This window comes from Serinus canaria, chromosome 1 (genome assembly GCF_022539315.1).
Source record: "Serinus canaria isolate serCan28SL12 chromosome 1, serCan2020, whole genome shotgun sequence".
Classification (NCBI taxonomy): domain Eukaryota; kingdom Metazoa; phylum Chordata; class Aves; order Passeriformes; family Fringillidae; genus Serinus; species Serinus canaria.
In genome coordinates, this window is record NC_066313.1 from 8782467 (window position 1) to 8794709 (window position 12243).

At 40.9% G+C, this 12243-nt stretch overlaps 1 protein-coding gene across 1 annotated transcript in view; it reads left to right on the forward strand.

Moving 5' to 3' along the window:
- ROBO1 (roundabout guidance receptor 1) overlaps window positions 1–12243 on the forward strand; it is a 294373-nt gene that overhangs the window by 178891 nt on the left and 103239 nt on the right. Inside the window, exon 3 of the mRNA XM_050971165.1 lies at window positions 3372–3529. Within this exon, the coding sequence (XP_050827122.1) occupies window positions 3372–3529 (158 nt within the window). The remainder of the gene's footprint in view (window positions 1–3371; window positions 3530–12243) is intronic.

A 12243-nucleotide genomic window follows, 5' to 3' on the forward strand; every position in this document is an offset into this window, starting at 1 on the left:
TTGTTTTGAAGTATCTGTGGCCTGGACCTTTGATGTCCTCCTAGGCATTCTATTTAGAACTGGTTAATTTGTGAAAGGTCATGGTTTGCAGGAAAGGTACTATGCTTGTCAAGCTATTATAAGACTAAGGAGTGTAGAAATTACAGAAGTAATTTGGTTTTATTATGTAAGTACTGGACTTCTTTGTTGCTTCAAAGGTACTAAAGCCATCTGAGGTGCTATCTGATAGTCCTTTCTCTTAGGTTTATGAGGTCTTTCATACTTGAAAAGCACTTATGCTTTATTAAGATGACTTGATTTAATTTTTTTAAACTTCGGGCTGCTTCTTTTTATATGTCTCTTAAATTTATCCAAGTGATACAATCTTCAGCAGTAATGAGAAGCTTCTTACTCATGGTCAAAACACCCCTTTTTGGTGTTGCAATAGAACTGTGGCATAGCAAATAAACTCTTCTGCACTTTCATGTGCTGTTGGCACTGGCAACTGGATCTATGGGAGGGAGGACTTGGTAACTGAGGGCAACTTCTGTGTCTTCTTCTTTAATGTTCTTTAATTTGAAGAAGTGGGAAGAAAACCAAAAAATGTAATAATACGATCAGTGGCTCCAAGCCAGATTAAATCTCTAAAGTATTAAATAGAAAAAATTCTTGGACTTCAATAGAAGCACTGTCCAGCTATCCATTTGCACTACATGATTTATAGTGATCCATGTGTCTGGATGGCTTGAGGGTTTCTTGGGAACACAAGAAATTGTCTTTGGCTGTTAACACCAAATTCAGTATAGGCAGAACAAGGATATGTAACATTTTCATTGTATGTGAGCAGTGTTTTAACACTTCCATAACCAAAAATGAATTTGAAGTGAAATTTTGGTGCATCAATATATAAGGGAATACAGTAAGGAAGATGTAAGAGAATGTGGGTTGAACTTAATAAAGTTTTGTTGAAAGCAAGAGGGAGTTTAAAGGATTGGTCTTTTGACTTACCGTGCTGAATAACAGAAAATTACATCATTCCCCTTTTTAAAAACATGATGTTATAGCTGAAAATATTTTCATTTTTTCCCAAGTTTGTAGAAGGAAAATATCCCTGAGTCTTGGCTTTAGGAAGATAAATACTTTGATCTTAGGTTCAGCATGTTTTCTCAGGCTTTTGTACAGTAAGAAATAGGTAAATTTTATTTGTTGTGTTGGTTTTTGGGTTGTGTCTTCCAAAAAACTCTGTACACTAGGTCTGTTGAAGAGACCTAATCTGTCCAAGAGAACATGGTCATTCAAAAGCATCTTCTTGTTGTAGATTTGATTACCTCCAGGGGCTCCTTCTGATCTAAAGTGTTCTGTAATATCTTCTTTAAGTCCTATAACTCTGTTCCATTAGTTTGTATTGTTAATGTGATAGAGACATTTTATCCTTGACTATACTCTTTCAGAGCATCTGTATGTCCTGTTTCTAGGGCATCCAGAAATTTCAGTAATTGAACTGAAATAATAGAAACGTGTGTTCTTCAGTGTGGAAAGGGGATTAGTAAATTCAAATGTTTAGTGAGATCTGTTCTATATTTAAGTCATATATGACACTCATATTTGACACTCAGATATTCTGTTATTTCTGGAATTTATGTCATGTAGCTAGAAAAGTGGCAAAATATTCTTTATTGTTCTTGATTCCTGTCTATACTTGTGTAACAGTGTGAAACTTTCCCAGTTGTGTATTACATTATAATAGAAGCAGGTATGAGGGAGGTGTATATTTCTCTGTCCCAAAGCAGCTGACCCATTTGCCCTCAGACCACTTTAGAAGGTCTTACGAGCATGAAAGACCTTACAGAGAGGGATGGCTTTGTGGTAGCACTGTACATGCCAATTTGTAAGACCAACCACATTCCTTAACAGCTGACAATAAATCTCACTTCCCCTTGAAGCAGCATTAACAACCAAACCCCTGTTCACTAGTGAATGTCCATGTATCTGGAGTCCATAGCTTGGAGGATATATATATATATATATATATATATATATATATATGGGGGTTTTTTTGTTTTTTGGTTTGTTTTGGTTTTTTTTGTTTTTTGGTTTGTTTGTTTGGTTTTTTTCTGCAGCTTCTTGGCATTATTTACTGTTGACACAAGTTTGTTGCAGGTAGCAAGAGTGACATACAGCTCTGTAAAAATCCTGAGAGTCCTTTGGGTGCATTGTGCTTTTCCATTACCCTACCTTTTGTTCAGTGTGGATGGAGGAACAGCAGTGGAGGGAATTGAATGTTACATTTGTTATCATTTGAGTTGTTTATTTTTAGATTAAACCTAATGCCACTTACTTGGCAAGGCTTAGAAATGCCATTATTCTGTTAAACCATGTCCCTCTGTAGTGGTCTGTTGAGCACAGGATGATGTCTGTACTTTCCCAGAAAGAAAAATAATCACACAGCTATTGATAAAATATGTAGTGGATGACTGGAGGAAACTAGAGTTTCCTAGGCCTGGGCTTGGCCAAATGATGAGAAAGAACAAATTCTAGTAATGAAGCTACATTAAAAATGTTACTTCGTGTGCAAAGGTGGTAATTGACAAAAGGTACAAAATCGACCTCTAAATAAAGGATGTGATCCTGGTTTAGGCTAGGTGACAACTACAAGAGATCAGGAAAGGTTTTTAATATTTTTTCTTTAAAAAGACACAAGCCAAATTGCAAAGATGAGTTTGCTTTAGGCTGGGCAAATGTTCAGTAATGTCATCAAAGATCTGGGAAGTTTATTTAGTTCATTGATTTTTGCCCTAAATTCAGGGATGGGTACAATTTGTATGGCCAGTGGCCAACCTTTAACCATAAACTTCTGAGTTACTGGCAGGCTGACCTGTGTCTCAGGAAAAAAGGGACAGAAAGCAACCTCTGCAGTGCTTTCTGCCAAGTCACATTCTACCTGGGCAGAAGATACTGTGCCATCTTCAACTGAGACAGGAATCATGGAATGCATTTGTGTTGGAAAGCACCTTAAGGATCATCTTATTCCAGCCCCCTGCCATAGGCAGGGACACCTTCCATAGACCAGGTTGCTCATAGCTCCATCCATCCTGGCCTGAACACTTCCCAGGGATGGGGCAGCCACAGCCTCTCCAGTCCATGCCAGGACCTTGCCACCAGCACAGTAAAGAGTTTCTTCCTAATATCTAATCTAAACCTGCCCCCTTTCAGTCCAAAGCCATTACCTCTAGTCCTCTCACATTCCCCTTCAGCTCTGTTGATTAACTGATCTGTTTGTTACTGTAAAATACAGTGACAACAGGCACCATAAAAGGCCAATACAAAACACTTTGCTGCACTATTAGTATATTTTTGATTAATTTTTTGCTTCATTGCTTTTATTCTTTCAGTTCTACGGGATGACTTCAGACAAAATCCCTCGGATGTCATGGTAGCTGTGGGGGAGCCTGCAGTGATGGAGTGCCAGCCCCCAAGAGGTCACCCAGAGCCAACTATATCATGGAAGAAAGATGGGACCCCTCTAGATGACAAAGATGAGAGAATTACAGTAAGTATAAAAAGTTTTTCCAAACAACACAAGAATCAACTAATCCAAATTAATTTCTTGTCTCTTGAGCCTGTGGGCATCTCTGGCTGTGCTGTCCTTTCTAGGATGTGTCCTCTCCTTGCCCCACAGGCAAGGGCTAGTTTGCATTTAGCTTGGAATGTAACCTCTCATCTCCTAGTTCTTCATTGCAGGGTATGCATTTGTTTGTTAAAGAGGCCTATGCAAAACCTATATTCTTCTCTTCCTTAGAAGAAATAGAAGCTTGTGGAAATGAAATTCATTGTACTCATCACTGTCCTATAATTTTCATACCTTTCATCCACCTACAAATTTTTGCAATCTGTAATATCTGCCTTTGGTTGGAAAAAGAAACTACAAGTAGTCTCGGTGAGACCTTTTGTAATTCTGCTAAAAATAACACATGCAGGAAGGTTGTGCATTGTTTTAGAAAGGATAAAAAGGGTTTGGGGATATAGACACATTTCTTTAGAGAGATAATGGCTTATCCCACCATCTTAAATAAATCTGGTTTTTCATTAGAGGTGTTGTCATACTCATTTGTATCTGTAACTTGCTGAACACAGTGCATGACTATGCCAGAGTCTGGAGAAAGCAGCTTCTCAAATAATAAAACTCTCCTTTTGAAAAGTAAACTGGTGAGCCTAAACATCTTGCAAAAATGCCAGTAAAAAATGGGGTTCAAAAATAATTTATTTGCTGCCAACGAGGTGATAGGAGAAAGATCTTTCCACATGAGAGAAACTGTATCATCAGAAAGCACACACTGTCCTGTTGCTACTGGAAGGATTTCTAATGTAAAGCAGGATTGGAGGCACATACCATTTACATGCCTCAATCACATACCAAATTGAGGGAAATGTTTAATGGAAGTACTCTCAGACCCCAGCAGCCTAAGTATAAAATTACCATTTTGGTTTGAGATTGAAATTGCTTGTTATTCCATTTATTTTTTTACAAACAGCACAAAGCCAGGCATTCTGCAGTTGTGGCGTATGCATACATTTAAATTTTTAAGTACCCTACCCAACCTGTACTGATTGCTGGCTATTAACTCTACTCCTCCAATCATACTTGCTAAGAACTTGCAATTTCCTTTTCAAATCTCCTTCCAACCGTGACAGGTCAATTGACCTGAGATAAAGAGAAGATTCCAGTGCTACCTATGTTGTTCTTTTTTCCTCCAGGAAGAGCTTTCTAAACTTGCATTTTTATTGCTGTAGTTTATTCTCGCAGAGGATTTTCAGGTGTTGCCTATTAAGTACATTTCTTTTGTTGTACATGAAAACTGTTCCAGCTGCCAGAACAAAGGCATAGCCAGAACAAGGGGAGCTATCCCTGACTGGCAGTGTCACCTGGAGTCGTTAAAGCTTTTCTTAGGATGAAATAAAGCCCCTCAGTTTGGTTTTATTTTCTGGTGTTTGTATCAAATGCTCACCCACACAGTATTCTTTCACCACGTCATCTGGCAGAGTTTGTTATCAATTGTCACCTCCCAGAAACAAACAAATGAAAGTGAGTTTTGATGTAGGTGTAGATTCACACTTGTTTCAGGTACCCAAATGATGGCTTGTCTCCAGAGGTGTAAATTAACAGAGCTGCCACAGCCCAGCTTAGCTGTGTCATATGTGCCTGGCATTGTCCTCAGCAGCACTATTGATATCGTGGGGGCTCCCTGACACAGGCCAGAGAGCCTGAAGCAACATTTTAATGCAGATTTGCATCCTCTTACAGCTGTAGCAGGATCTTGCCAAGTGGATAAATATGCATTCAGATGTACCTTTTTACAGCTTTGCAGTAACCATCTGTATGATCTTGCTAGTGGCTGGGAGGGGAGTGGGGATTGGGGCCTGGAATGGACAACTTATTAAAGGACAGATGGGAATGAAATGCTAATTGTGAAACTTGACTTAGAATAATTCCATTTCTGTTCATTTATCTCCTTAAAGGCATTTCTATTTCAGTTTGGCAACAGGAATGAAAAAAAACCTAGAAGAGTACAAAAGCTGAAGGAAGGATGAAATTATGGGGTTTAAGTGACAGGTTTCTCTCTTTTTTTTTTTTTCTTTATAATTGTCTATTTTTAAAATGAGCACCTACCTTCATGTGGTGGCAAAATTTTGATTGATTCAGTGGCAGTAAATTTCCATAGTACAAGTGCGACTTTCCTCTTTTTAAGCCATGAAATTAACAGATCAGGAAATGTCTTGGTGTTCAATGCATACGTAATATCAGTGGGCATTTAATTAATGAAGAAGCTTCTGTGGCTCCAGTTCTAAAGCATTTCCAGTTGTTTCCATTCTTACAAGTTTGTTGATCTTCGACTCACTACAATTTTCTGTGTCAAAGGCTGCGTGAAGCACATTGTATTAATGCTTTCCTTTCTGGCAAGAGATTTAAAATAAACATTAGGACTGTACTTTTTCTGAATAAGGCATGATGCTTGAGATATTCTTTTTTGATTCATATCTATACTTTCTTCAAGAAGATGGTATCTCTATGAGGCAACCTTATTTTTCATGTATGGAAGCATTTTTTCTCCTCTGCAATGACAGTGTCATCTATGAGTCAGAAAAACTGGACTTTTCAGAATGAGTACTAAGGGCGCCAGAAAAACAGAGCTGGAAGCTCTGTTCCTGACTGAGAGGTTGAAGCAAAAGATGTAGATAAATAAGATCTAAGTTATGGCATGACTTCCTCAGGAATGCAATAAAAAGAAAATATTATTTTGTCCTGGGTAGAGTTAAGGAAATCAATGTGTTTATGTAGGTGAGATAATAAGAATCAGTCTTTTCATATTTTTGGTCCTTTTGTAGGGCAAATAAATGTGCTGGGAAGAGAAAAAAACTGTATATGTCTTTTAGGTTATAAACTATGGAATGGAACAAATAGGAAATGAAAGTTAAGGGTGAGGGCAGAGCTATCTGTGAAAGGGTTTATAGAAGCAGACATTTTATTTGAGCACAGCTCTCCCAGTAGTGCCCAGTTTTAGAGACTTGGTGTAGGCTCTTCAGTGCACAAATGTCTGCTGGGTGCACCTGATGAAGAACAGTCACCAAAATATTTTTTCTCTCTACTCTTAAGCATGTTGTCTATATTTTCTCAGTGCATTGGGGCTCAACATGATTTTCCTCATGAGTGTTCTGTACACTGTGGAATGAAAACAAATGCTTGACGTGAGTAATCCCTCTCCAGATGTTACAAATGAAGGTGGAACAGTCTTGCCTGAGAAGCAGACACTTACCTTTAGCTTAATGTATTGACTTGGAAAACAGTTATCATGAGGACCGAGAAGAACTAGTATGATTCCATGCTCACCTAGTTAATCAGGAATCCCTCCTGTAATAAGGGGTGCCTCTGCTCAATCCAGTGAATAGCTCTAATTTCTCACTGCAAACAGTGTGAAGCTCAAATATATTTTCCCAGTTTCTTACGTGATCCATCTGCACTAGGAGAGGCTGTGGGAATTCCTCTTGGAGCTGAGACTTGGTGGAGAAGGAAGGTGCAAGGTGTTGTCCATGAGAGAGAGAGAAGGGAGTGCAGCTGGGTGTGGAAGTTCCTGGTTCTGTTTCCAGCCATTCTTGGTGTTTATACATTTGGCACTGGTGAAATTCATGGACCTGCCCATTGCTTGGAGCAAGGATCTAGGCCAGGGCTCCAGGCTTCCAGGTATCCTTCCCAGGAACAGCCCTGCTCCCAGCCCCATTAGTCTAGCCATCTTTTTTGCATGGCAGCACAGCATCATTAGGACGTGGCCACGTGTGTCACCTTGGTGCCAAAAGCTGGGAGTTTGCATTCCCTCGGGCTGAGGAGGAAGTGCAGTCAGTGGAGTTTCTGCTGACTGCTGTAATCACTGGGTTTGGTCTTTCCAAATGTATTTTGTCTGGATGAAGTTGGCAGAGTGTCAGTGGCTGCGAGTGCCATTAGCAATGACTTGCTCAGGCACTCACAGTAATCTCAGTCAATGCTGGTTTCTCATAAGCCTGTGAATTCAGTGTGCCTCACTTCTCACTTATCTTCCTGCTGTACCCCAGAAATGTCCCTCTACTTTTCAAACAGTATTCCCACTGCCTTCCTAAGACACACCCCACCAAATTTTCACCTCATTCCCCAGCCATTTTCTCCATCTCACTATGGTGCTTCTTGCATCCACCCAGCCTGTCTGGCTCTGTCACCTGATTAGTGATATCTGCCTGTGTGGAGGTAACACTTTGGACACTCAGATAAGCAAACCCTCCTGCAGCATGCTGTGAAGTCAAGGCATTCTTCCCTGGGCTGTGCTGTTGCTGGAAATGGCTGGTGAGCTGTGATTTGTGATGGCTGTGGCAGTGTCTGCCTGTGTCAGGTTTGCTCAGAGCCTCCCTCGAGGAGCTGTGTTGCTGCTCTCTCTGCTTTGTGAATCCCAAATGCAGCTGTCTCTCTATAAGATGCTGACATCAGTAATCTAGCCAAGATGGTGGGGCCTTTGAGCATATCTTTAGGCAAAAACTGGCAATAATTACAAACTCTCGGGAGCACAGAGTGTTCAAAGAGGATTTTGTGGCTCTTCCAGAGCAACCTCCATGAGCTTTTGGATCTCTCAATTTGTCTTATGTTTTAGCAGCAATGCCTGCATAATTGACTAACCTCAGTGAAATCAGGATGCAGTCAGAGTGCCTGTAATTATCAATGCTTTCCCAGTGGAAGAAGATGTACATGTTTAAGCTCCAGACCAAGCTGATGCTTGAGCCAGGTTTGGAGGTCAGGATTTCACAGCTGAGTCTGTTCCTTCCTCATGACCACGAGTAGCCCCTGCTTCAGAAAGCCTCCTAATTGTTCACATCAAGTCATGGTATAGGTGGTAGAAGAAAAAAGCTATGCATGCTGAACATGAAATTTTAATAGGTAAAATCTTTTACATATACATGAAAAAGGATGCTGGTACCTAAGAAAGAAATCCTTTGTAATTGAACACAAAAAGCAAAGCCTTTGCATTGAAACTTCCATGCAGCACTGTGATTGCAATTTCCCCCTCTTTCGTATTAACTCTTATCTCTCATTTATCCTGAATCATCCTCATTTGATTTTTAAAAGAAAAAGCTTGAAAAGCCATTTATCTTTCCTTGTTCAAGTTTCTTAGCTTTAAAGATCAAAGTTAGAAGATGAATAATGCATACAGGTTTTCATTCCTTTTTTGTGTGGCTGTCTTGTGACATCAACAGTTTTGAATGACTTACACTCTTATTTTAGATGAGTCGCAACTTAAATTTTCAATTCCCATCTCCCTTCCTGGCCCTTAAATAGTACATCACAAGTGCACAGCATTTATTGGATCTTATGCAGTGCTATTTTTACAGGAGTGTGTGATGAAAATGTTTTTAAAAATGTGAAAACAAAGCCTTCTGATCTTCTGTTGTGACAGGAAAACCTCCCTAACGGTACCATCCACAGGAAGATGCTTCATGTGCTTACCCCAATTTTTTTGTTAATGAATTGTCAAAGAGAGCTGCGTTCATTCTTCTTGGTGGGATCAGTCATAGCCTCATCGTGCTTTGGCAAGTTTAAAACTACATAGGTGGATCCCAACGTGACCTTGAACATAAGAAAAAGGAAGTGGAAGAAATTGCTATGACTGTCAGTTAAAAAGGAAAAGAGAAAGTGTTGTTAGTATTGGAGGGAACAGTGGAAAAAGCAGAAATTAATTCCCTCTCTAGGAAAGGATCTTTCTAAAGTTAAATTGCAGGGGAAAAATGCAATGCAGACGTGAATCAAGAGAAATTTTTTAAAAAATGATTGAATTTGTTGGGGCATTTTGTGTGGAGTAACAGTCTTAACCCATTACTACAGCAATGCTCCTGACAGAAACCATACTGTTGTGGTGCCACTCCAAAATAATTCAAGATGTTTATCCTTATTTCTTTCTTTTCCATTTCTCTTTGGTTTTTTGGTTTTTTCCCCAGCCTCCTCTCTTTTTCATTGATTTATTGATCATTAATCTCTTAACACCTTCATTTCCCCAAATTACGTATTTTAGATACACAGCAAAAGAATGCACACTCCTGCAAAAGCTGTAATTCTAATGGCAATGTTGTGTCTGCTGTGGAGAGCTGCATGAGAGATCATGGCCTGGGTGCACAGCACACCAAGCAATGGGGGTGGGGGAAAGCAGGGAGCAAGGACTTACAGTTCAGGGTTTTATTTCATTTTAATTGTTTTTCTTTTTTGGGGCAGATTAAAGGGCAAGAAGCAATTTCCTATAGGCCCCAAGAGGGTTGGAAAGAGAAGTGTATTTTTTGTTCTGATTCCCAATATGTGCTGCCTCCCAGCAACTTCCTTTCCTCCAAGTCCTTTTTCTTACTCCCTGGGAGCTTTGGCTTCCCACTCTACCTCTCATTTTACTTATTCTCCTGATCCCTACAATGGTGGCTTCCTCAAGGATCAAGAGCAGTTTTTGTTAATGATTTATATTTCTTCTGTTCTTAATATTATTTCCACAGGTGATGCAGCTGGAGCTGCTGTGAGTTAACTTGGCACCCCAAGAGGGAAAAAAAATGTAAAAAATCATTAAAAACAATTTGTAACCACACAGTTGTCCCAGAGGATAGTGCGAATTCCTCTGAATCGTTCTGTTTCTTCTCCTTCTTTTTTCCAAAATGTGACACTCTTGTTCTGTGTTCACACTTAAAGCTCTGTTTCAGGGTCCCTGTTGCTCCTGCTGAAATCTTTTTGCTCTCCAGATTCCAGAAAACTTTGAAGATGTTTCTTCTGGACCACCTCTCCCTTCTTTTCCTTGCCAAGTGCTTGTGCTGTCTCCTGCCTTATCATGAGGACACCTTTCCCATTTTTGCTCTCACTTCTGTCTGCATGCCTGCCTCTTCCCCTGCCATGTCTAAACCACTCATGTTTCTACATCTGCACAGCCACTCTCTGTTAAGACAAAGGGTTCTCAGGGTATCTTCTGCTATGCTGGTACTTCCCATGTAAGTTTTTTTTTTAATTATCACAGGTATACCCAAGTTCTTTTCAGTGGTCCATTAGTCTTTGATTATCATTTGTCCCATTGTTTGATGTGTTATTTGTTGGTGTTTTGGCTGAACTGTAAAAAACGTTACCTTCTGCAGAGGACCATGCTCACCTTGGAAGGTTGTAAAAAATCTGATTAATAGCCTGGGCTAAAATATCACACAGACTTTTATTTCTGTATCTCTTTTCCTCTTTCTCTTCTTCCATCCTCCTTGGAGACTGACCATCCTCACTTCATTTTTCAGACTAAGCCCTTTGAAACAAAACTTCTCATCTCTAACACATCCACAAGCAGCTCTCAGCCCCGACCACAGCTGCCAAGAGCGAGAGCTCGAATTCTGCACGTCGGTGTGGATTGGAAATCCTAACCTCTTTACAGGACTCTCCCCTCGCAGCTTGCATTTCGGGTTTGCCGTTGGGAGGAGCATGGCTGTGCAGATGTTGTCAGGCAGATGTGAGCTGTGGGCTGGCTGTGGCAGCCATCTGGCAGTGGTTAACGTGGCGCCGAGCCCAGGCTAACGAGCCCTGCCGTGAGACGGGCTCGAGCGCGCCGGCACCGCTCGGGGCTGACACGGCCACACAGCCCCCGTGGCACTGCGGGCAGAAGGAGCTTGATGTCTCCATCCATGTGCCAGACCAAGGCAAATGGCCTGAAAATGCCCATGTGGATGTTCCCTTCTTCTCTGCAGCTCTTGCAGAATCACTAGGTTGGAAGAGACCTTGAAGATCATTGAGTCCAACCCATGCCCCAACACCTCAATTAAACCGTGGCACTGAGTGCTGCATCCACTCTGTTTTTAAACACATCCAGGGATGGTGACTCCACCACCTCCCCAGGCAGACAGTTCCAGTACTTCATAACTCTTTCTGTAAAAAACTTTTTCCTAACATCCAATCTAAATTTCCCTTGGCAGAGCTTAAAACTATGTCCCTCGTTCTGTCAGCTGCTGCCTGGAGATAGAGACCAACCTGACTACAAGCACCTTTCAGGAAGTTGTAGGGAGTGATAAGGTCACCCCTGAGTCTCCTTTTCTCCAGGCTAAACAACCCCAGGTTTCTCAGTTATTCCTTGTAGGGCTTTTGCTCCAACTCCCTCACCAGCCTTGTCCTCTGGACGCATAATCTGTCCCAAATGCTTCTTTGAGGTGCTTTCTCCATTTGCTGTAAGAAAATGGTGAGGAAGAAGCCCACCAGTCTCATGTGTTCAGGTCATGCTCAATACTCAGGTTGTCCTAATTGGTTTAAATGGCTCATTATTATTTACCCTGACTCTTCTGTGCTGCATAGGGTAAACCATGCATAGCTTGACACTTGATGTGATATGTCTTCCCAGCAGACGTCTCCAAAGGGTAATGTTGGTCTCTGGAATTAGGGGAAAGGCAAGGAGTGTCGTGATGCAGGGCAAAAGGTGGCCCAGTGTCAGACATCTGTGGGCTGATGGGAGCACCAGGGTCTGTTGGCTTGTGCCTGCTACCACAGTGACTGCATTTTGCATTTGGGACCAAACTGACCTCCTGTGTTCCCAAGGGCATGCTTGGTAGTAGTGTGATCCACTGTGTGAGGTTATCAGATTTATGGATGGTGTTCACACTAACCAAAAGTACTGGAATTAAAACTCATCAGAATTCAGTGTTAGATTAAAAGGCTCCCTATGGTCATTCATCTGCTGGCATTTTAAACCAAGTTATTGCTGA